The sequence below is a fragment of the Falco naumanni genome, chromosome 1 (assembly GCF_017639655.2).
Source record: "Falco naumanni isolate bFalNau1 chromosome 1, bFalNau1.pat, whole genome shotgun sequence".
Taxonomy (NCBI): domain Eukaryota; kingdom Metazoa; phylum Chordata; class Aves; order Falconiformes; family Falconidae; genus Falco; species Falco naumanni.
In genome coordinates, this window is record NC_054054.1 from 119,832,642 (window position 1) to 119,855,993 (window position 23,352).

Consider the following 23,352-nt stretch of genomic DNA (forward strand, 5'->3'; position numbering starts at 1 on the left):
CCCTCCCAAGGTGCTGGGCGGTGCAAGGCAGCGCTGGACCAACACAGAGCCTGGATAAGACCATTGGCCTCCGTCCATGGTGCCTCCCTGGCAGCCCATGCATGACCTGGGAGAGGGCAGCATGGCTTTGCTTGCTCTGTCTCACCGCAGTCTGGTCTGTGCCGTGCCGCCTGGCGCAAACAGATCGCCCAGATTAGCCAGCACTGGGATCCAGTTTTTTCCTGGAGCTGCCAAGCACAAGCAGGAAGTTTTCCATCGCCCGAAGTGGCCCTTTGTGCCCTGCAAACAACGGGACATCTCAGGAGGGTACTTATTTAAGGCTAAAAAGCATGACGTTGCCACGTCCCAGCAGGGCTGGGAGCACGTGAGCTACTGAATGGCCCCAGACGGATCCGGCATCTCACCACCCTTGCCAGCCCCGTCCCAGCCGGGCACTGCTGGAGCTTGGAGGTAGGCTGGGGCTGCACCCAAGGTCTTGGTCCCTGGGAGGGGACTTTGCACCCCACGGGCTGGGGCTTGTTGGCGGTGCCACCCCCGGCACCTGCTGAGAGCTCCTTGCCCCAGCACAGGGGTCAGGCTGGGTCTCGCCTTTTGGGAGCCCACCAGCCCAGTGCTGAGCTTCCTGCTCTTTTGGCAAAATGACAGCAAGAGCAGCCGTTGCACGGAGCTGCAACTCCCTCTGGTGCCTGCCCCAAGGCTCCCGAGCTCATCCCTCTTTCCTCATCCCACAGCCCCACAGGGATGGAGGGTTTGGGGTGGCCTGGCTGGCCGTGGGGCAACCCCACTGCGGGTGGGTGAGTGGGAACCAGAGCCGAGCTCCCAGCCTGGCAGCAGCCATGGGAGCTGCTTGGCCATGGAACCTGGGATGTGCCAAACACCCTTGTGCCAGGGCCTGAATCTGGGGGGACGGAGCTGCTTTCGGGGTGATGGAGACAGGGCTTTGCCTGCAGATGGAGCTGCTGGTTCGGCCGTCGGGCTCGGAGGAGGACTGGGGTGAGGTGTTAAACACACACATTTTTCCTTCTTGAGGACCCCGTGGCTCTGCCAGACCCCCAAAAGAAAAGAGGACAGTGTTTAAGCTTTCCCTGCTGGGGAGAGGATGGTGATAATTAATCCTTATTAAGTTAATTACTCAAATGTGCTTGGCCTGAAAGAGGGGGCTGGAAACCCCACCCAAATCCAGGTATTAAAAAAGTGAATCTCTGCAGCCCTGGTGATGCCAGGGGAAAGGGGATGGTGGTTTTGGGGTATCTGGCTGCAGCACCAGGGGAGCTGATGGTGCCCCACTGCCAGCTCCTGCAGCCTGCTCCTTCCTCCCCAGGGCAGGAGGAGGAGGAGGGTGCACAGGGTGGGTGTCTGTAGGGACAGAGGGGCTGCCATGGGGGCTCTGCCCCCCACCACAGCCCTGGGGTGCAAATACTGCAACTTTTGCAAACAGCTCCTGGATTTGGGGCTGGAAAAGGCCCCTCTGGGGGCTGTGGTGTGCTCTGCCCACAGGTTGAGGGAACCTCAGAGGGATCAGCAGGGAGCAGTTGTGGCTGCTGGGTCCTGCCAGCCTGGTATGTGTGTCCTTGTGCCACGCTAAAATGGGCAGTTTTCCCCTTGTTTAGGGGCAGTGACATGGGAGGACCACCCTGGGGGCCAGATTTGGCCTTTCCAGGTGCCAGCTGGGACTGGGCTCTGTCCTGTGGGTAGAGGGGCTGGAGGCTGGACGAGGGCAGCAGCAGGGGCCCGATCCCTGGGGCTCCTTTGGGATGAGCAGCTGCCTGTGGAGGCAGTGGGGTCTGCTCACGGGACCCCCATGCTGCCTGGGGTGAGGGATGGCTGCAGGGTCAGCAGCCACTGGCGAGAGCTTGCTGCTCCAGGGATTATGCTGATCCCCTCCAGCTGCCCTGCTGCGTGCCGCAGGATTTCTGAGTCTTTAACGTATTTTTCCTGCTAAATTGGAGGTGTTTGCATCCACAGCGCAAGGGGCAAGTCAGCATCTCCTTTCATCCCTAAAATCTCAGCTGGGTCAGTGGGACTGCATGGCTTTGCATGTGTGTGGTGGAAAATCAGATGTAAATTGAGGTTAAAGTTTCTTTTTGAAAATGGAACTCAGCAAGGAAGCGGCTTTAGGGCTACAACCCCAAATCTGCTGGCCTGCCTTGTGGCTTTGCAAACTCTCTTTATGGCTGCTGCTCTGCTGTGAGCATCGTGACTCCCACCTTTGCTGCAGTTCAAAGGAAGAGGCTCTTAGGGATTTGACAGTTTTCCCCAGAAACCAAAACTCAGCCTCCCCCGCAGGGTTTTCAGCCCACTATTTCTCCTCTTCTCCCAGGTGGTCCCTGGTCCCAGCGGCAGCACAGGACCGAGCAATGCCATGTGCCTGCCTCTGCCCAAGCACACCGGCACGCTCCCTACAAGCTGCGGTGGGATCCTGCTGGCTCATGTTGGTCTTGGATGTGGGGCTGATCCTCACCTCCTCCTCAGCTGCCATCACATAACCAGTTCTGCCCTGTCCTGCCCTTGTGCAATGGCAGCTCCACCACCACCCACCTTTAGCCCTGCTGAACAGCAGCAGCCCCAGCACCCTCGGAGATTCATCACCCTGCTGTCCCTCATGGTGATGTCCTAGGTGTGATGAAGGTAACGAAGGCATCAGACCCAGCAGCCCCACCTGATGCACCCCTTGGGTCTGACACCCACCTCCCTCTGGCCCAGCAGCACCCATAGGTGCTCTCCCGGCCACAGACTTCCCTCGCTAGCAAGTGGGTGATGAGAGTTGTGCTGTGTATCAGAAGGAATCCCTGACCTGGCCAGCTGCAGCTGTCCCTGCAGCTTGCTGGCCTTCAGACACTGCTGTAATTCGTTAGTACCCCTGGCTCTGGAAATGATCTTTCGTAATACAAGCTCTTACAGCAGAAATGAAACCTCAGCAGGTCTCTAACGCACCCTCAGCTCTGTCCCTTTTGCAGTAGATGTGATTTTTTAAATTGGTTTTTTGTTTGTGGGTTTTGGTTTTTTTTTTCCCCCAGGGTATGATGACAATCCCCTAGGACTTGGCAAAACTTGGGTGCAAGGTTTTCTTTCCTGTGAGCTGCTGCAGTGACGTGCTGAGCCTGTGCCAGTTTGGGGCTGGGGTAACCCGGTGATGGGTATAGCAAACCAGCTATGGATTAGCTAGATGTCAGTGTTCATCAAGGTTTTGGAGGATCAGTTGGGCTGATTCAGTTTTTGGTTAGGAGAAATAACAAAGCAAGAAGACATCCAGTGCCACACCAAGAATCAACGTGTTTTTAGCCTTCCTCCATAAAGAAATGGGGCTCAGAAGGTCCCGGTCTGTGCACAGGCATCCCCAAAGCTTTTGGGGAGCCTGTGCTGTGTCTGGGTGATTAGTTATGAGGCAGAGATAGAAAAGGGAGGAAATTCTTAAGAAATTCCTAAAAACAGCCCAGAGGGGAAGAGAGACTCTGTGGGTGTCAGGGCTGGGTGCAACAGCTGCTGGGCACAGATTTGGGGTGCCCTGGTCCCTGGCAGGTGTCCCGGGGCTCAGCAATCCCCCCCAGCATAGACGAGGGTGCTGAGCGGCTCCGCAGCAGCAGCAGTTTGGGCAGGCAGCCGCGCAGCCGTGCGCTGCCCCTCCTTCCCGCAGCCGGCTCCCTGCTGCCGGTAAGGCTGCCTTTCTCCCCAAAATCCTTCCCTTGTGGGCCAGGCAACCTTTGCTTCCCCCTCTCCGGCAGAAGCGAAACCCTATCCCTGTCCTCAGTGCTCCGCTTGGGTTTCTCGCAGCTATTTCTGGCACTTGGCTCCTTCGCCTCCAGCGTTTCCACTGCTTCTCTCCATCTTTTTTCCACTCCTTCCCTCCTCCGCTGCTCTCGCCTCCCCGTGCCCTCCGCCGAGCATCCTCCCCACGGCCCCGCCACAACGGCTGCTCCCTGAAATGGGCCGCCAAGGCAGATTATTGCCATCGCTAATCTGCATTCTCCCTCCTCCCCGTCCTCCCCTGCTCCTCCCTTCCCCAAATCGTTGCTGCACAGCACCCTGTGCGGTGCCGCTCCGGCTGGCCGCCCTGGACAGCCAACGCTGGGAGAGCCACCGTGCCGGGGCTGGCGTGAGTAGGGGGCTGGGGTGGCCGGGGTGTCCCTGGGGTGGGAGGCTGGGTGGTTCTCTGGCCGTCTCTGCTGGCTGCGTCTTCCTCGGATTGTTTGCTTTTTTGGATCCCTGTCCTTCCCACGTCCTTCGGAGGCAGCGGGAGCCGGGAAGCCTGTCTGCGGTGGGTCGGGGTGCTGCGGGTGCTCATCTGCGGGTGCCACCCTGGGTGGCCTCTGCTCGGCAGGGAGATGCCGCTGGAGGAAGGGGACCCAGTGAGGCAGAGGGGACAGCAGGCCAGCGGCGAGGTCAGCAGTACCCCCTGCCTCAGGGCGACGGGGGACCCCTCGCTCCAGGGCATGCCAGCGCCCAATGGCAGCAGGATGGAGGTGACGGCAGAGTGCTGGGAGCTGGAGCCAGCGCTGGGTGACAGGGATGTGACGCCCAAGGGGGCCCCGCCACGAGCAGAGCGACACGAGGAAGCCCTGATGGCTGAGCTCTCGGAGCTGGTGCAGAAGGTGGTGAAGAGCAGCAGCTGGTGGGAACGGCACGGGGTGGACGTCAGCATCCTCGCCTGCAGCTTCCTCCTGCTCCCAGCAGGTAACCTGGCTCAACCCCCCTAAACCGCGGCCAGAGGGGTGCTGGGGGGGTGTCCCGCTGCCTCCTCACAGCTTTTGCACTGCTGGTACAACTTTGTGCTGGAAGCCTATTAGCAGCCTATTAAGCCTGTGACAAAGCTGCAATTACCCCTTCACCCTGTGCCATGGGGCACTCTGACCCTGCTGGGAAGCCGCAGCAGGTGACAGTGGCACCCAGGGTACAGCCTGGCGTGGGGGACAGTGCCCAGGCAGATGGGCACAGGGCAGGACAGTGAGTGGCATGCCCTGCCATGGGGCAGAGAAACCCTGGCAGTTTTGGTGGCAGTGGCCCCAGCCACGGTGAGTGCAGGGGGACACGGTCAAGTGCGGGACTCCAGCAGCATGGTTAGAAAAATGCAGCTGGTGCCTTCTCCTGCTTTTGAACTCCTGGGGTTGCTGAAATGCTGGCAGAGTCATATTTGTCAGCAGTGGGATCCCAGCCAGAGCTGCAGGATGCGACCTGGCACCAGCAGCACCCGGTGCCGTCGTGGCTGGAAATGGGCAAACCTTCAGCAGGATGGCGAGCCTGGCTTGTCCAGCTGTGCAGGGCGGTGGGGGGAAGCTTTCTGGCTCAGGTAGTTTAAATACCTGTAACTACATCTGAAAAACAGGTTTAGGGCAATGGCTGGCAGGTTTGGGTGTAGCAACACCTCCAGCCCGGCTCAGATGCAAGGAGGGCTGCAGTACATGTGCGTGGCCGAGCTCCTGCCTGGCTGGTTTCTCCACAGGGCTCCTGTGCCTACGGTCATCCCAGGCCATCCCTTTCCTGGCGGGTGTCCTCACCCTCGGCGTGGTGCATCACACCCTGACGGTGAAGGGCAGCCATCTGGCCAGCCACAATGCCTTGACCGAGTCCAAGTCCTGGAGCAAAGTGTGGGCCATCTTCTTCATTGAGGTTAGCAGGGCTATGGGGTTTGGGTGGCAGCCCCCCCAAAAGTCCCATCAACGCCTTGCCAGCACCCCCTGAGCCCTTCAGGAACAGCCACTGGAGAACAAGATGGATCCAAACCCTTCCTGATTCATGTGTGGGAGAATTAAATGAAAAGCAACACTTGACTAGGAGCACCAGGAACATCCCTGCCTGTGAGGCTTGCACTAGGCTGTGGGGTTTTGTGCTGGTCCCCTTGGCTGTGGGGCTGCAGAGCAGGGCAATACATTGTGGGGAACGGTGGGAATGGTTTCCAGTGCTTAACTCTGAAGAAGTCCATTCTCGGACTGGTTTAGAGCCTATGGAGTGCAGAGCATCTCCCCTGGGTGCATCTTACTGGGTGCGGAGCATCTCCCCTGGGTGCCTCTCCCATGAGCCCAAGCCAGGCAGTGCCTGACCCTGGCGCTGTGGCTGTAAGCATCACCTCTCCTTTCTCTTTCCTCCCAGCTCTGCTCAGCTTTCACAGTCGAGCAGGCCACCTACAACCATGTGAAGATCCACCACGGCTACACCAATGTCATCGGCCTGGGGGACTCCAGCACCTGGAAGCTTCCTTTCCTGAACCGTTATGTCTACATGTTCATCGCACCTCTCTCAGTGCCCATCCTAACCCCTCTGGTTGCACTTGGTACGTGTCCCAGCCACCTTGGGACGGGGTGCTGGGTATGCTGAGCTCCTTTCTGTCCAGGTCTTAGCCCACCAAAAGGTCCTGCTTGGTTTGGAGGCATCATATTAACTATGCCAGCCTGTAGGACACGGGGCTGCAGTGAAGGCAGGCGATGCTGCACTTGCTCTGGGGAGGGCATCTCCTGTATCTCTCCTTTCTGCTGGTGCTCAGAAAACACTTCATATTTTCCTGTGCTGGATGTTGAAAGCTCTGGCAAAAGCCATCTTGAGCCTGAAGTGCCCCAGATTTGCTCTCCGTTATTTCAGACCCTTGGCCAAGGCAGGGTTCAGCATCACACGTAGGTCTGTGGCTGGTCAGAGCATCACACAGGGTGCCTCTGATGACTGCACATGGAATGGGGTTGTGGAGGGCAGGATACAATGAGGTCAGGCAGGCAAAGCAGTGACTCGGAGGAAATACTGGTGCCAGAAAACAATCAGGGAGAAAAGCCCAGAAAATACTAAGAGGCTGAGGTAGCCCAGCCCTCTGGGCTGAACAACACAGCTCTGGACAATGCCAAAAGTGCAGACAATTGCTTGGCAAACTGTAAGAAACGAAGACGCATCCAAATCCCTGTGTGATGATGCACAGCTGGACCCACTGCCAGGGCTGCAGCCCACAGGGCACTGCCCTGGGGGGCTCTGGGCTCCAGCCCCAGAACCCAGCAGGTCGGCAGGGCTGGGAGATTGGGGTCAGCCTGGAGGATGGGGAAGGAGAGATAAGGAATGGGCTAGGCTGGGCTGCAGTGTTGTTGGCATGATGGGCAGCCTGCCCGCTGGAGCAGCAGTGATGGCAGGGAAGCGTCAGCACCTCTCCCATGTGCTGCCTCTTCTTCCTTGTGCAGATTTGTTGAGGAACGTGAAGTGGAAAGCAGCTCTCCGGACCCTCTGCTGCATGTTTCTAGGTCTTTACTGCCATTACTGGCTGCTGCTCCACGTCTCAGGCTTCCAGTCATCATGGTCCGCGCTGCTCTGCATGCTGCTCACCCGCTCACTCCTGGCCCATCCCTACATCCACGTCAACATATTCCAGGTAGAGCCCTGAGGTTCCAAGATGTCCCAATGGTGCTGGAGACAGGCCAGCCACCACCCAGCGCTGGTGACAGAGCCCTGACACTGCTGGCTGGAGCTTGTGTCAGCTTAAGGCAAGCAGGCTCAGCGTTGCCTCCCTCATGCTGATGTCGTCATGGGGAGGATCAGGCTAGTGGTGATGGGGTGGGAAGTGGTGGCCCTGAGAGAACATCAGGGCAGGTGGGTGCACGGGGTGATGTCCTCTGCAGTGGCTTGCAGGATTCAGGGGCCGGGGTGGTGTGTTTGCAGGTGGTATTACAGGTCCTGGGATGGAGGGAGGTTGGTGGCTCAAAGTGTGGGTGCACTGCAGGGACAGAGCCTGGGTGCTCCTTGGTGGCTCCATGGGCAAACCCAGCTCTGGGGTTGGCGGCCAAACCCCGAAATGTGGCTCAGCCTGGCCAGCACCTTTGTGTCCTGGCATAGCCAGAGCCCCTGCTGGGAAGGGGAGAGATGGTGGGTGGCACAGGGTCCCCATCCTACCTCTCTCGCAGCACATCGGCCTCCCCATGTTTGCGGCCGATCGGAAACCCAAGCGGATCCACCTCATGAGTCTGGGAGTCCTCAACCTGCCCCGCAACATCCTGCTGGACTGGTCCTTCGGCCACTCGCTCATCAGCTGCCATGTGGAGCATCACCTCTTCCCCAGCCTCTCTGACAACATGTGCCTGAAGGTGAGATGGCCCCCTGGGGTGGGTTAACATGTTGTGAGATGACATGGGGACGAGACCAGCCATCTCCCCACCACCTCCTCTCCCTGCCACCAGACCTCCCTGTGCTGTCCCCACCATGCTAGAGATCTCTCGCTGCTTCGCAACAGCCCCTAACCCACCTCCCTCTATCCCCACTCCAGTTTCTCCTGGGTTTCCACTCCCTGCTCCTACCCCTGGTCCCAGTTCCAGCCTGCAGCAGCCTCCCAGGATCCTCCCAACTCTTCCCTTGGGAAAGTATCTCCAGTGCTGCACAGTCTGGCTTTTGGTTCAGCCAACGTCCAGGCAAACCTCCTATAATTTTGGTCGTGCCCTTACTTGTTGCTCTGAGGTGTGGCATGTGTTCCAAACGTGGACTCTGAGCACTGCCCCGGCTCGAGGGGGTCCCAAGGCAGATCTATCTGCTGCCCTTTGGTATCTCTACTCATTTAGTGCTGTGCATTTATGTTCAGTCTCAAGTCACAGGGAAAAATAAGTAATAGGAACAGAGGGAGCAGGAGCACCAGTGGATTTCAGGTCTTGCCCTTTGCTCGAGCTCACGGGGCTGGTAGGACCAGCCTCCTGCAGAGGCGTGTTGCAGGGAAGGGGTAATTAAGTTGGCGGCAGCCTCCCAGCCCTGCCATCGAGCTGGCTGTGTGTCCACATTGAGGATAAGTATGGGTGCAAGTGATGAGCATGCGTGGCTGGCCCTCATTAAAAGCCTCATTAGGGCATCTCACCTAATCCAGAGCCCTGCAAAGGCATTTTGCCAGGGTGGAATCCCTGTGTTGCTGCAACTGGAAACTACCTTCCTCTTAATTTTCATGCAAAGATCTTATGGTTGGTGCTCCAGCCCTGCTTTGGGCATGGGGGATGGGTTTTCTGGGCACCTTGCAGGGAGCTCAGCGATGCCTCAGGCTGGGACACTTGTACTAGTGCCACACAGAGGTGACTGTGCCTTTGTCTTTGCAGATCAAACCCATTGTCTCCCAGTACCTGAAGCAGAAGAAGCTGCCATACAATGAGGACACCTACGCCTCCAGGCTCCGACTTTTCCTCCAGAGATATGAAGAGCTGATGGTCCATGCTCCACCCATCACGGAGCTGGTGGGCATCCAGTGAGGACAGGGACCCAGGACTTGGGGGGCTTGCATCAGGGTTGGTGTTAGCAGGATCGGGGCTACACAGACAAACGCCTCCATAAAGCCATCGTGTAGGAAACATCTCTCCCCGATGTCTTGCTTTTGGCTAGATAGTGATGCATGGAGCCACTGCAGGAGGAGAGCTGGGAGGTGCAGTGCTGGGGACAGAAAAAGGGGGGGTCCCCCCCCAGTTATTCCCAGCCAGGGATTAGTTTTATCCACTCTGCTTTCATGCCTGGGGAGGGGAAACCCCCCATCTGCTGGCTGGGGTCTCGCTGCAGCCGGACCATGGGGGATGCGGCTGGGATGTGGCGCTGTGTCTGGGGCATCTGGAGGTGGGTCATGGCTGAGAACCACCAGGATCTGTAGGATGGAGCTGCAAATGTGTGGTCAGGAGCTCAGTGAAGGGATGGATCGTGGGAAGGGGGTTGCAATCACTGCTGCCTGTGCTTTGCCTGACTGGAGTAAATCAGTCCCTTCTAGGACCAACGATTTGGCAAATTCAGCCTTAATACGTTGAGGTGGATCTTCTGTATTGTTGGGTTTTGTTGCTGGAGCAAGTCATACTGGTGCCCACGATGCCCAAGGCAGGGCTGGGGAAAGACCCTTGCCCCACGTGGGATTATCTGTGTTGGGGTGCCAGAGGTGACCCCATACCTGATTGTTGCTATTGCAAGAATTCAGTAGCAAAATCAGAGCTAAAAACCAGATTTTCCCTGTTTAGGGGGGGTGAACTCAGCCCACTGTGCTGCAGTCAGTGGGCAGGATGCTCACGTGGCTGCTTCCAGCCCACTCTGGGACGCTGTGCCTGGCTTTCCCTGGGTGCTCTGCTGTCCCAGACCTGCAAAACTGATGACAAAGTCCAGGCCAGTGTCATGGTGGGGAGCTGGCAGCAGAAAAAGGCAACCAGCCCAAGTGGGACCCGTGCAGGAGTCAGTGCTGGCTCTGGGTTTGTGAGGTTTTGCTCTGAGCCTGGGGTTTTGCCCTCTGATTTGTGCTGTCCCCCCACCAGGGCTGGACCCCCTCCCAGCCCAGCTGGGATTTATAAGGCTCCACATTGCAAATGTGACCCGAGGCACAGGGATGCTCTGCCCTGGTCTTGGCTCGTGGCAGGTTGAGGGCTGCAGCGGGCAGCCTGTGGTGTTTTCCATCCCAGGGGCATCACACACCCTGTTCTCCTTCACCAAGTGCGAGTTCATGCTCACTCCCACCAGAGAAGTATCCTTGTGTGCCCACTGTGACATGGGGCCAGAGCTGGGATGGCCACAGCATGTCCCTGTCTAGCCAGACCCAGACTCAGGGTGGGGAAAGCTGGCCCTGGACCAGTGCAGTGTGTCCCCTTTGGAATCAGAAACAGGGAATTACTCATTTATTCTGGGCTGGGGCCCAGGGGATGCTGCTGCCCTGGGCTGGTGGCATTGCCATGTCACCTCTAACCAGCCCCATGTAGGTTATCGATCCAGGACATTGTGAAACATTCAAAGGGCAAATTCTTGCCCTTTGAGTATGGGTTACACTGTGTCCATAGGTGGGGGGAAGCCGGGGGAGGTGGCTGGACCAAATAGCCCAAGTGCTCCTGGGGGGGTCAGCTGAGGCTCAGGGATGGCAGAGACCCTCCCCAGAGCTGCCCTCCTGCCTTCGTGATTAATTTCTTAATTGAGCATCTGAATTATGCTAAATGCACCAAATTAATGGTACTCCTGGCTCCAGAGAGGGGGGAGGTGAGCACACGTTAGCGGTGCTTGCAGTTCAGACAGGGTAATCTCAGTCTCACGTGTCCCCGCTTGTGGCCACAAAATGCACTTTCTCCTCCCCTGTTGCAAAGACATCAATTCCAAAACGTTTCTAAGTACTGCTGGGAGCAAGAGCCCTTTTCACAGCTGGATTTCATGGATATTGTTTAACGCAGTGCCATCTAAAGGCAAGTGTTAACAGGTCCTTCCGCCAGCGGGACATGACTTGTGATTTGCAAAACACTTGGATTAATCCCTGTCAGAAGTGACAGACACAGCAGAGGTTAATGGGGAAAAGACCTCCCCCAGATTTCTGCCTCAAAAGATGCTCCACATTTAAACTCGGCTGGTTTTTTGTGGATGATACCAATGCCGATATTTGGAACTGAGCCTCCAGCCTCGCCTCTCTGGGCAATGGGGTTGGTAATTGCTGGGCTGAGCTCAGGCTGGGGGCTTGGAACACAGGCACAGGCTTTAAAGCCATCTGAAATCCTGGCCCCTGCTGCAAACACCCTGAAGAAGCGGGTGCAGACAGAGGCATATGGCCGGCTGCCGTTCTCAGCATGCCTTTGCAGAAAGCCATGAACTAATTTTCAAGACTGTGCAAGAAAGCATGTGGGTTTTATGACCCTTATTAAAATCGGCTTCTAGCTGTAAACTCCTTTCAGTCTTAATTGCTTTTAAAAAGCCCTGTTAGTGCTCGCCTGCATGCTTTGGCATCTGTACAACCCTTAAACATCTCCTGGGCCCGCTGAGATTATTTTGTTGCCTGCTATATTACACTGGGTCTGAAGCAAGACGGGGTGCTCTAGCATGGGAGGTGTAAGAAGTAGCGTTTGAAATGAGCCAAGTGGTGAGAATTAAGAAGGAAGTAAAGCAGGGACCGTGGGGGAAGCTGGGGCAGGAGCTCTGGCAGCAGCATTTATCTGCTGCCTCTGGCAGTAATGCTTTACCCTTTATTGAGGGGATGCTGTGGGTTTCTCCTGGCAAAGGGTGGATGGCTGAATAGGGGGCAGTTAAAATCAGTCTGAGCATCGTTTTCCCCCGGGAGAACTCTGCAGTTAACCACTCGTGGCAATAAAGGGGCGCACGCTATTAGCATCCGCACGGATGATGCTGATGCGGGCAGCCCCAGGCAGGCAGAGTACCGCGGAGGCCTTGCCACAGAGAGCGGTGGCGCAGGTGGCCATGAGACGGCCTTTCCTTCCCTACCTCTCGGTGGTTTGACTCGTTTCCGGACAGCCCTGGTGGCAACGGCGTGCCGCCATTGGCTGCCAGCGCGGGGGCGGGGCCAGACGCCACTGCGGGGGCGGGGTTATGCTAAGCATAGCGCTCTGGCGCCTCGCGATTGGTCCATGAGGAGGAGGGGCGGGGCGGCAGCTGTTGGGATGCGACGGGGCGGGGCGTGCTGAAGGGGCGGTATCGCCCCGCGCGGTGAGGGGTGGGGCCTGGCGGCGTCCCGCGGCAGCCGGCGCCGGGGGGAACACGTGTCCCGGCCCGCGGGGCCCGGGGGCAGCCGGCACCGGGGCTACGGGGGAGCTGGAACCGGCCGCTGCGGGAGCCGTGCCCGGCAGGCCCGTGCTGCAGCCCTGGGGCAGCGAGGGGCCGTACGCGCTGAGGCCCGTCGGGCCGGCACCAGGACACCCCGGTGTGACGCTTTATGGTGCCCCCCCCCTCCGGCGCCACGGGCCCCGGTCCTGCTGTCCCGCCTCAGCCGCAAGCACCAAGGCCGCGGGCTTGGCCGAGCGCGGGAGCCGCCGGCCTTGACCTCCCGGCGTTCCCGCCTCAAACCCCGCGGCGGGGCCGCGCCGCGGGCCGCTACATAAGCCCCGGCCTGCCGCCGCCGCCCGGTTGCGCGCCATGGCCGCCGTGGGGGGCCGGTGCTGGGCCCGGAGGAAGGGCTGCGGCGGGCCGGGGGGCAGCGCCTGGCGCGGCCTGACGCCCCCCCTGCCCTCGGCCTCCCCGGGGCTCCAGCGGCGGCTGTCCTCGGCCGCCCCCGCGCCGCGCCTCTGCGTGGTGGGCAGCGGGCCCGCGGGCTTCTACACGGCTCAGCACGTCCTCAAGGTACCGGGGCGGGAGGGGGCGGCGGTGAGGGCCGGGGCCTGCCCGCTGGGGCTGCCGGCCTCCGAGGGGGGCGGGGAGGGGTGGGGTGGGCTCCCAGCCCCCCCAGCTAGCTCGGCGGTGTTGGGGGGCAGCCCAAGCCCCACGGAGGCCTCCTGGGCCCATTGGCCTGGGGTGGGTGCTGCTACCCTGCCCCTGGGCCCTCGGGCCGGCCCCGGCCTCGCCAGGCCGCTGCCAGTTCAGCCCCAGCGATATTTTGAGAATCGCATAAACAACAGAGACCTGCCTCGCCCGGAGCTGTTGTCACCCAGTGGGTGACAGGGAGCGTGTGGGACCTGCTGTGCCTCCTCCCCCAGCTGAATTAAGGCCCTCGGGTGACCCTTCGCCTGGGGTCTGTAATCGCCCCCGCTTTGGGCAGTCTGGTCTCTGTTGGAAAATGAGATCCGAGCACAGAACTGGGCTGCTGGCACCGACCAGAGATGCAGCAGCTTAACCTCGTCATTAAACTGTGCTGTGTTGTCTCTGGTACGTGTTGGAAAATAGCTCTTACTAAGCCTCGGGGACAAATTTCAGGGCTGCTTAATCTCCGAAGAGGCTGACTCAAAATACAAGATAACAAAAGCCTTGCGGCAAAACATCTGTCTAAAGCTCCGACCCTGAGGTGACTCGGCTCAGGGGGAATCTCAGGGCATGGGCACCTCTGCCAGGGGCTGGCAAACAGCCTGGCAGGTCCACCAGCACCCAGGGTGCTGTGCTGGCTGCTTCCCAGCCAGTGTGGGGGCTCTTCTGTCAGCCCCCTGGGTGCTGGGGAGCCACCAGCTTAGTGTAGAAGAGGAACTGTGGGGTGGGCTGGAGGATGGAGCCCCCCATGAGATTGCTTGATGGTGTTTGCAGTCATGCTGTCTGCTACACCTTGCCATCTGAGCTGGCAGTAACAGATACAGCATCATCTTGTGCATAGAAGAGTCTGGAAGAGGCTGTTTCTGGCCTTGGTGCAGTGCTCCCTCCTGCCCTGCATTTCCCCCAGCAGCGGGCGAGCATTGCGTGTCCCTGCTGAGCTGCTGGGCTCACGTGGCCTTTCTGTCCTCATCCCTTAACCGTGATTTCCTTCTCCTGCAGCACCACGGCGGGGCCCAAGTGGACATCTATGAGAAGCTGCCTGTTCCCTTTGGGCTTGTCCGTTTTGGGGTGGCCCCAGACCACCCCGAGGTGAAGGTGGGTGCAGGCGAGGCAGTCGCTGTCCTTTGTGGTGCCTCAGGGCTTGCCGTGGTTTGGGGCTGTCACGCTTGGGGAGGTCCAAATCTCCGTGTCTGTGCTGAGACCCAGCCAGGCCGTGGCCAGGTGATATGGGATATCTGGCATTAGGGCTCTGGACAGCAGGTCAAAACCAGGGGCTTGTGATGGGAAGTGCTGCTCCTGGTGCTGGTGAGCGTGGCCTGCAGCACAGATGGGTTTCTTTGTACCAGGAAGCTTTATGCCAGCAGGATCTTGACAACTTGCTGCAGTTGCTGTTTGCCTCTGCTCAGTCCGTACCTATTCTGGGTGCCTGGGAGCACCCAGATCTGCTATTAGGGGTGATGGAGTTGGGCTGTCGGTGGCTGGGCAAGGAGAAGTTGAACCAAGTTGCTCTTTGAAATTTTCATTTGCCGTGCAGCAGGTGTGAGTTGTACCCAGGGGTGTCTGCTGTGTCTGAGCTGGGGTAGAGGTGGCTGGAGTGGTAGGACACAGGAGAACCAGGCACAGCAATATCTTGTGGTGGTTTCCTCTCATCCCTGGAGATCCTCAGACCAAAATGCCTGGATCCCATTGAGCTGAGAGAGGAGGAGTGGACATAATGGATGTGGATTTGGGGCAGCATATCCGTCCTGTTACAAGGCTGAGTCTGGCTGGGGCTGCAGGGGAAAAGTGGTTGTTTTCCTGTGTGGCCCCAGTTGCTCAGACAAAAGGTTTTCGGCACCATCCTGCCCTGTGTTCTCTCTTGATGACGCAGGTTTCAGGAAGGGCTGAGATGAGAGGCTGGCAGAGGGGGTCTGGCAGGCAGCACCCTCAGTGGAAGAGGTTGTTTGGTGGAACTCCTTGCGAGCTTCACCTTTGGGAAGTTTTCTCCTACAGTAGGGTTTACTCAGAGGGGCTGAACGTATGGAAAGGGTCCTCTTTTCCCCAGGCGGGTGCAAAAAATGGGTTTCCCTTTCTGCAAAGGGTGTCGGAAAGAGCGCCAAGTCGCAGCTGTGCTTATCTTCCCCATGAATTATCTGCAGCCGTTGTTAGATAAGAGTCTCAGAATAACTGACTCAAAGAGGGGGTAAAGCATCTCAAGGCTGGGGTGTCAGGAATGGGGACCTGCTGACAGCAGCAGGCCTTGGCCCCAGCTGTGGCTTGAACATAACTCCCCGGTGCTTGTTTGATCTCACAGAACGTGATCAATGCCTTCACGCAGACAGCGCGCTCGGAGCGCTGTGCCTACTACGGAAATGTCACCGTGGGGAGGGACGTCATGGTGGCCGAGCTGCAGCAGGCTTACCACGCCGTGGTGCTGGTGGGTACCGTGCCTCAGAGCTGGGGCTGCCTGAGCTCCCCAGAAGTCACAGGGAAGGTCTGCAGGGTTGTTCCCTGCTGGGATCTTGGGAAGGGGGTTTGGATGAGGCATTTCTGGGTGCCTCTCCCAGCCTTGGGACAGCTCAGGTGCTATGGAGGCTTGTCTGAAGCCTTGCACGGAGCATGTGCTGGAGCGTGGCATCAGATGCAGCTCCCTGAAACCCCCCTGCAAGGGGCGGTGGTTGAGGAACCTCTTCCCCATGATGGGGGGGGGTGGTCGATACCTATTTCAGCCTGACGTGGATTTGTCTCTCCTGTTCAATCCTTGGCTTGTTGTGCTCTGCCTTGGCCTGAGGAGCTCAAGTTTGGCCCTGGAGCCCGGGGGGATGGGGTGGAATGAAGCTCCTGTGCTTGGGCTGTGTTTAGCCCCTCCATAGAGTACCCCAGCCCCTGGGAAGGGTTGGCAGCTGTGCAGGGTCCCCAGCAGCATCTGGAAGGGGAGATTTGTGTTTTGGTATCAAACTCTGCACGCGGCGACATCTCTGACCATGCCCGCTCCCTCTTCAGAGTTATGGTGCTGAAGATAACCGGGTCCTGGGGATCCCAGGTGAGAACCTCTCCGGTGTTTATTCCGCCCGAGAGTTCGTGGGCTGGTACAACGGGCTACCCGAGAACCGGGATGTGAGTACAGCGGTGTGTTTTTGTGTGTTTCCCTGTCCTGCATCCCAATGCAGGCATTCAGCTCCAGATTAAGTCCTGAAAGGCCCGCAATTGGAAAAGATTAGCAGGCACCACGTTAAATCCTTCTTAGATGGTAGAAATGTGAACAATTTGCACATCAGTGAGAGCGGATTAGCTGGCTCTGTAGGTTGGCAGCACGTTTTGGCTGGGCCAGATGGGAACCTGGGGGGGGGTGATGCTCTGCTTTGGCCTGAGGAGGTTTTTTTGGTTAAAACGGCTCCTGTTCCCAGAGGTGCCATCCCAGGAAGAGAGGGATCGGGATCGGCTGGGGTGCCCAGAGCAGCTGCCTTGCTGAGTCTGCTTGGGGAGGAGGCTGGTGTGGAATTTCCCCATCTGCATCTCCTCTTTTTGGGGAAAAGAGGGTTGAAAGGGAATTTGAGTGGTGGGAGCGGGTCTGGGGGGGTGGATATCATGGAGGCTGTGTGGATTTGCTCACAGCTGGGTCTTTGCCCACAGCTGAAGCCCAACCTGAGCTGTGAGACGGCGCTGATTCTGGGTCACGGCAATGTGGCGCTGGATATTGCCCGGATCCTCCTGTCCCCGCTGTGCCTCCTCAGGGTGAGTCACAGGGGGACATGCCATGAAGGCAGCCTGGGGCCCAAATTCGCTCCCTGCTGGGTGGGTGCTGGTTCCCGCCCATCTCAGCAAAAATTCAGACTCTCCTGTCTTTGGGATCGTTCCCCAGGGAAGGCTGTTGCCTCTTGGGTGCACCCGTGGATTCTCGGTCCATAGGGAGTGATCCCAGGCTGTGTCTGTGCCGTGGGTAACACTGCAGAGCTCTCTGGGTTGCCTTGCTGATACCCAGAAAGCTGGGCACTGAGCTTCATCCCTTCCTTTCCTACAAGAAGCAAAGGAGGAGCTGCTTGCCCTTTCCCACCAAACTAGAAGTTTCTCCTATTGGGATTATCTTTTTCTGCTGTAGCTGGGGGCAGAAGCCTGGCTTCTGCTGGTAGCACTGGGCACACTGGTGGCCCTTTCCTCTTCCTGCTGTGCTCCCCTATAGACAGCTGGGAGGTGGTGTGCACTAGCTGCTCTGTACAGCTGCTGCCCCAGACGCTGGCAGGAAAGGCCCTCCCTCCTGGAGAAACACTATGAGGTTTGTTACAGCTGTGCAACAACTTCCTGTAATAATATATAAATTAAATTAACAAACAAAACAACTTGGAGGCAGTGCCAACCAATGGCTAAAGCCAACTGGGAAGCAGTGCTGTGAAGGACACGGCACTGGAAATGAGTGCCAGGCTGTGCAGGCAGTTTCCTATTAAGAATATTGGTCTGGAATAGTTTATTCTGGTTACCTGGTGTCCCTTCTATTGTGTTTTCTCTGGAAAAAATCTTCTGATCTACACACACACATGTTTGAAACAGAGCATGGAGTCGCTGTGAGGTGCCAACTGTTGGTTGAGCCCTGGTGATGCTTGTGTTTGTGCTTGGAGCTGCCTGGGGTGGGTGGGCAGGCAGCGGTTTGAGCTGTGGTTTGCAGTGGGTTTCACCCAAATCCCTGCAGATCCTGAGCTGGGAAGTCACCCAACAGCATCTGCGGGCACCCCAAAATTAAGATCACTGGAAGGCTTTGCTCCATTAGCCCCAAGGTTAACTGCTTGGGTGGATCCCCCAAGGCAATCTCACGAGGTGCTGGCTCGTTACCTCTAGTGCATTATGGCCTTGGAAAATACGTTCAGTGATGAGGGAGCAGCTGTGCAAATAGCTCTGTGCAAAGGGAGATGACTTATTTTCCATCCTCGCCCAGGCTCTTTGCATGCAGAGCCTGCTTTTCTGCTGATTTTTCACCTTCAGAGGCTCTGCCTTCCCCCCAGATCTGCCCTCGTCCCATTCTCCTGTCTCCGTTTTGCAGAAGACAGACATCACTGACAGCTCCCTGGCAGCTCTCGCCTGCAGCAAGGTGAAGCGTGTCTGGCTGGTTGGGAGGAGGGGACCTCTCCAAGTTGCTTTCACTATCAAGGTACGGCTGAGGGTGCTGGAGGGCAGCTGTGTTTCCCACTGTGGAGCCCCAGGCTGCCTGTCTGTCCCTGGTGGGGAGAGGTGGTCTAGGGATGGGTGGGGGATCCAGGCATCTTCCTTCCTGCACCCATATGCTGGCTCCTAGCCTGGACTGCTGGGGAAGGGGGCCTGGGGCTCTTGGATGGCCTCTCTGTGCTGGAAGTAACATCTTCCTGCCCGCAATTCCTAGGAGCTGCGGGAGATGATAAACCTGCCTGGTACCAGACCTGTCCTGAACCCTGCTGACTTCACAGGCCTCAAAAATGCTGTTAAAGGTGAGGGAAGTGTGCCATGCTTCTCCAGACAGGGCCTCACCTTGACAGGCGAGTGTCCAGGAGCGATCTGGGAATGCTCAGAATGTGCATCAGAGAAATTCTTGCCCTGTGCTTAATGCGTGATGTGAAAACTACGTGAGCATGGTGTGGCTTGTCCTCAGAGTGCTAGGAGACCATGAAGACAAGGGAACAACTTGTTTCTCTTGTTTCTGCAGCTACTTTGCTGCTTGTGAGTGATACTTACGCTCGAGTGATAAGAGCAGGAGGTTCAGGAGGGCTGGGGGAACCTTGCAGGAGAGATCCCAAGGCTGTTGATTTAAGAGCTTACTGCAGAGCTCAAAAGAAAACACTGAATTTAGGGTTGTCCAGAGACTTGGTGTTCTCCACAGGCTGCTGCCTCTGAGTACCACTTAGACAGCAAAATCACAGGCTTTGATTTGTGTGTCCCACTGGCCCCAACCCTCAAGAGGTCTTCTGGTCACTTTGACTTGCAGTTGGTCATCTCAAAGTTCTCGGACTCGCAGTGGCATGACAAACTCCAAATAGACGCTCGCTTACCAAACGGACACTGCCTTGACTTGGCCTTGGCTCTGTGCTGTCCCCCAGGGGGCTTTTGCCATGGTTCCTGTCCTGAAATTCTTTCTCTCTTCCTAGATGCTCCCAGGCCCAGGAAGCGACTGACTGAGCTGATGATCAAAACAGCCCTGGAGAAGCCTGAGGAGAAGACTATGGAGGCGCAGGCAGCGGCACCCCGGGAGTGGGGTCTGAAGTTCCAGCGCAGCCCCCAGGAGGTGCTGGCCACTGCTGATGGGAAGCAGGCAAGGGGCATCCGCCTGGCCCTGACCCGCCTGGAGGTACGGGCTGGTGGCGAGGCTGGTATGGCCCTTGGGAATCTCTCCAAAGACAGCTTTGTGTTCCCTGGCTGCTTGGAGTGGCTGCTGGCAGGCTCTCGGGGAAGCCGGTATTACTGACAAGAACCTTTCCCCTTCGAAAGGGAGCTCTTTCCACGCTGCGCTGCAGAGAGACCTTTAGCAAATACCCAGGGATCAAGGATGCCAAAGAGGAGCAGAGGAGGCTGCTGCTCTGCATCTGGTGACCGGTGCTCAGCAGCCTCTTCCTCCCTCTCTCAGGGCTCGGGTGACTCTGCCAAAGCCGTCCCCACTGGAGATGTGGAGGAGCTGGAGTGTGGGCTGGTGCTCAGCAGCATCGGCTACCGGAGCCTGCCGCTGGACCCGGCGGTACCCTTCGACACCCAGCGTGGTGTTATCCCCAACAGCTCAGGCAGAGTGGAGGGTGTCCCAGGTCTGTATCCGCAGGGATGTGCGTGGGACATGCTGAGCACAGCTGGTGGGTTGGGGGCTTTGGAGTGGGAAGCTCCATTCACCAAGGGCACACATACAAGGTGGCTGCATGCCTCAGTCGGAGGGTGGAAGCTGAGGAAAAGAGCCATCTCTGTCAGGCGCTGAGACCTGGCCCGTTCCCAGCTCGTGTTAGGGGTGTCTGGTTTTATGCAGGGTGGTTTTACTGGGCCTTGGGGTCTGTTGCTAAAGCGATACAGCCCGTACGGCTGCTTAGTGCTGGTCTGCAGGTACGCAGATCCCTGTGACAGCGCTGTCGAAGGGCTGCGCTCTTCCCACCACAGGGGTGGATGCTTCCACCACCCAGTGCTTGATGTGACACCCAGGGACAGGGCAAGGACTTGCAGCCAGGAGGGTCCATGGCCACGTGCTGGACCGAGCCTGGCTGCTCTGTGTGCCCGTGCAGGTCTGTACTGCAGCGGGTGGGTGAAGAGAGGACCCACGGGCGTGATCATCACCACCATGAATGACAGCTTTGACACGGCCCAGTCTGTGCTGGAGGATCTCAAGACGGGCGTGCTGGACGTGTCCGCCTCCAGAGAAGGCTTTGGGGCCGTGGAGAGCATCCTGCACAGCCGAGGTCAGTGGGAGGGGGTGTGAGCTGCTATAGCAGCTGGCGTGAAGGTGTGATGCAGCCCAGCTCCTCCTGGATCTGGGTATCCTGGGGTAGAGAGTCCTGCAAGCCAGTTTTGGGAGCAGAGTCTGAACCGTGGAAATGTGTTGTGCTGCCGTTGCATTGCTCCCAGGGAGAGCAGGACTTCAATTCTCTCAAACTCGGTGTCATTGCTAAGGTTAAGGACCGCTTTCTGGGAAGGGCCATTAAAAGCAGCACAGACCTTGGATAAAATGTCACCGTCGGCTGCCTAGACAGCGAGCTGTTGCTCTTGAGTGATTTTCCTAGTAATCCTTCCAGGAAAGTTGGGGGCAAGATTAAAATGCCCAGGAGAGTAATTTGCTGTTGCTGTGTTTAAAGGCATTCATTTAAAGTGTGTGTGGTTTGCCTCTTAACTGCCTGAGGTTTAACAATGAACTGGAAGCGTTTTGTCCCCTGAGGTGGTGCTGTGCTCGCTTCTGTTACGGCTCACAAAGGACTGGCTGACCGAGCCAACTGGAACCTGCCATCCCGCTCCTCATGGTGTTAAAAATTATTATTCCTTTGTGATTCTGAAGTTGGCTGCTGTGTCAGGAAAGGGCAGGGTTTGCTGGCACATCAGGTCCCTGCTAATGGGGAGGTGAGGCTGAGCTCAGTTTTACTTAACAGTTAAGTTCTCTCTCCCGGCTCTCGCCATCACCACAGGGGTCCGTCCTGTTTCCTTCTCGGACTGGGAGAAGATAGATGCTGCTGAAGTGGCAAGAGGCAAAGCTGCCGGCAAACCCCGAGAGAAGATAGTGGATCCTCAGGAGATGCTGCAGCTGATCGGTCACTAAAGCAGCAGTGATGCATGGCACTGGTCCAGCTGGTACTATCCTGTGTCAACACCAGCAGGTTACTGGGAGCGCAGGGTTTGTGCCCTGGGGCTGGTGGCCACTGGAGAGGTGTGTGACACTTTAACCTCTCCAGTTAATGATGAACTCTGGGTTCCCAAAGTGAATGTCTCAAAACATCTGAGGCTGCTGGCTGGCCCCGCATCTCTGCAGCTGGCTGCCGCTCCTGGGGGTGATTCTTGTCACTTGTGTCCCTCCAGCATTAATGCATTGGCTGGCGCGGGCAAGGGGAGATGTGCACCTGGCAGGGGTCTTGGCCAGGTGCTTTCCCCAGGACAAGTCGCACACAGAAACTTCCTTGTGTCTTGCTGCGTCCCCTTTAAGCCTCCAGCCAAATGGTTGCCTTGTCATTTGTGCCCAAGCAGTCGTCTTTTAATAATAATTGTTTTTTAAATAAACCTTTCCAGGAAAGCTAAATTGGACCTACCACTTGAGTCTGGCTTCTTTGTCTGTGACTGCCTTAATCTCGGAGCGGCCAGGCAAGCACCGCGTCTCCTACCGACACGTCCCAGGTCAAGGCAGCTCATCTCGCTTGTTGTGAGCTCTAGGCAAGGGCATTCATTTGCGTTCTGCCTCCCACAGTTAGAACTCAGGCTCTGCCGGGGTTTATCTTGTGGGGTGGTTTGGGATAACGAGCGTGTAATTGCCTTGTTCCGGATCATGAGGTATCCTGTGTTCGCTGGTACCTGCCAGCACTGACTGGTGCAAGCAATGCCTTGAGCCCTTTCGCTTCATTCGCTGCTGGGGTTTTTTTTTGGGTCTGTGTGTTTTGAAGCTTATTAAATGCTTCTTTTAGCCCAAATTGACTATGGCGACGGTGTCAGGTTTTAAGCCAGATTACAAGCCGTGAGCTGTAATCTCCTCTTTATCTGTGGCGCAGGGGCCGCGTCAGCGTGGCCCCCTCCCCTGGCCATCCTGCCACCCACGCTGTCCCCAGCCTCTGCAAGACTGCATCTGCTCCTCTGACCGGTGTAAATGGTGACAATGGCAGTTGCTGGTGGCTCTGGATTAGAAACGAATTAGGCTCCATGATGGAGGCAGAGGGTAAATCGGGCCAGGGCAGCCAGCAGAGGTTTGTATCTCCAACCTCCTTCGCCACTGAGCCCTCCCATGGTAAAGGGCTTGCCCACCGGGCACCGCACTCACCCCATCTCTGGCCCAACCTTAGGGAAGGCAGATCTTCAGCTTCTCTCTTCTCTTCCTTTTTTTCCCCCCCCCCCCCTTCCTTTTCTATTTAAATCTCATTTGCAAACTCATTAAGAAACTCAGGAAATGTGATACTGGGAACTTGTACGCAAACGAGCAATAAAGCTTTTGTCGAACAGCTGCTTGTGTGATGTGGCTCTCGTTACATCTCGTGGCTGATGCAGTCCTAATGCTGAACTCTTGAGCAGGAGATTACATCAGCTCTGGCTTTGGAGGTGAATAAGCTCTTTGCAAAGAGGGGTGTGGAGGTGAGGGGGCTGTGCTCGGGGTGGGGAGCAGCCGGTTCGGTCGATAGCCCAGCCAGAAATGTGATGGTGAAGGGCTGGTTGTGGCTGCATCATATATGCAGGTATTGGGAGGAGATGAGCTGGCTCTTCCCCAGGTTTTTCTTCCACGTTGCCTTGAACATTGATGTCAGGGTGGTTTTGTGGCCATGACAGAGGCCACCGTGCTTGTGCTGAGCATGGCAAACAGTCCTTCCCAAAGTGGTGATGCTTCCAGGTGGTTTTGGGGCTGGGATAACAGATTAAGGGGAGCATCTTTCTTTGCTGAGCCTGGTGTCCTTGCTCAAGCCAGAACTTGGCCAAGGCCCCGGCGTTAATACTGGGCTGTGGGAAAAGTGTGGGATGATCAAGGTCAGCGAAGGGCGGGGATGGGGGACTGAGCCTCATGGGCAGAGGCAGGATCGTTACGATAATGTAAATCCTTATTCACTACCTCCAGCTCCCCCTTTGCTGCCTGCATCCCCAAGCCCC

General features: G+C 57.5%; 2 protein-coding genes across 5 annotated transcripts; both read left to right on the top strand.

Annotated features, from left to right (window-relative positions):
* Positions 1-3,962: 3,962 nt before the first annotated feature.
* FADS6 (fatty acid desaturase 6) lies at positions 3,963-9,281 on the top strand. Of its 3 annotated transcripts, none has more exons than XM_040581748.1 (7): positions 3,963-4,093; positions 4,319-4,671; positions 5,438-5,604; positions 6,085-6,265; positions 7,149-7,336; positions 7,866-8,045; positions 9,033-9,281. In XM_040581748.1, the coding sequence occupies exons 2-7, from the start codon at positions 4,323-4,325 to the stop codon at positions 9,180-9,182; spliced, it is 1,215 nt and encodes a 404-aa protein (XP_040437682.1). In that variant the 5' UTR covers positions 3,963-4,093; positions 4,319-4,322; the 3' UTR covers positions 9,183-9,281. The 3 variants fall into 3 exon arrangements, with proteins under 3 accessions (XP_040437682.1, XP_040437683.1, XP_040437681.1); XM_040581749.1 differs by having other exon boundaries at positions 3,979-4,093; positions 4,403-4,671; XM_040581747.1 differs by having other exon boundaries at positions 3,984-4,093; positions 4,428-4,671.
* A 3,112-nt stretch (positions 9,282-12,393) lies between these two features.
* Positions 12,394-21,813, top strand: FDXR (ferredoxin reductase). Of its 2 annotated transcripts, XM_040581750.1 has the most exons (11): positions 12,397-12,999; positions 14,116-14,211; positions 15,410-15,532; positions 16,099-16,212; positions 16,729-16,830; positions 18,128-18,235; positions 18,464-18,548; positions 19,203-19,402; positions 19,679-19,850; positions 20,313-20,486; positions 21,204-21,813. In XM_040581750.1, the coding sequence occupies exons 1-11, from the start codon at positions 12,796-12,798 to the stop codon at positions 21,332-21,334; spliced, it is 1,509 nt and encodes a 502-aa protein (XP_040437684.1). In that variant the 5' UTR covers positions 12,397-12,795; the 3' UTR covers positions 21,335-21,813. The 2 variants fall into 2 exon arrangements, with proteins under 2 accessions (XP_040437685.1, XP_040437684.1); XM_040581751.1 differs by lacking the exon at positions 21,204-21,813 and having other exon boundaries at positions 12,394-12,999; positions 20,137-20,431.
* The last annotated feature ends 1,539 nt before the right edge of the window (positions 21,814-23,352 follow it).

Bases quoted from the DNA above. Each gene is read 5' to 3' on its own strand.
- FDXR (XM_040581750.1), top strand. From the start codon at position 12,796: ATGGCCGCCGTGGGGGGCCGGTGCTGGGCCCGGAGGAAGGGCTGCGGC. The intron at 16,213-16,728 runs GTGAGTACAGCG...CTTTGCCCACAG, and splicing joins GGCTACCCGAGAACCGGGAT to CTGAAGCCCAACCTGAGCTG. The intron at 18,236-18,463 runs GTACGGCTGAGG...CGCAATTCCTAG, and splicing joins AAGTTGCTTTCACTATCAAG to GAGCTGCGGGAGATGATAAA.
- FADS6 (XM_040581748.1), top strand. From the start codon at position 4,323: ATGCCGCTGGAGGAAGGGGACCCAGTGAGGCAGAGGGGACAGCAGGCC. The intron at 6,266-7,148 runs GTACGTGTCCCA...TTCCTTGTGCAG, and splicing joins AACCCCTCTGGTTGCACTTG to ATTTGTTGAGGAACGTGAAG. The intron at 8,046-9,032 runs GTGAGATGGCCC...TTGTCTTTGCAG, and splicing joins CTGACAACATGTGCCTGAAG to ATCAAACCCATTGTCTCCCA.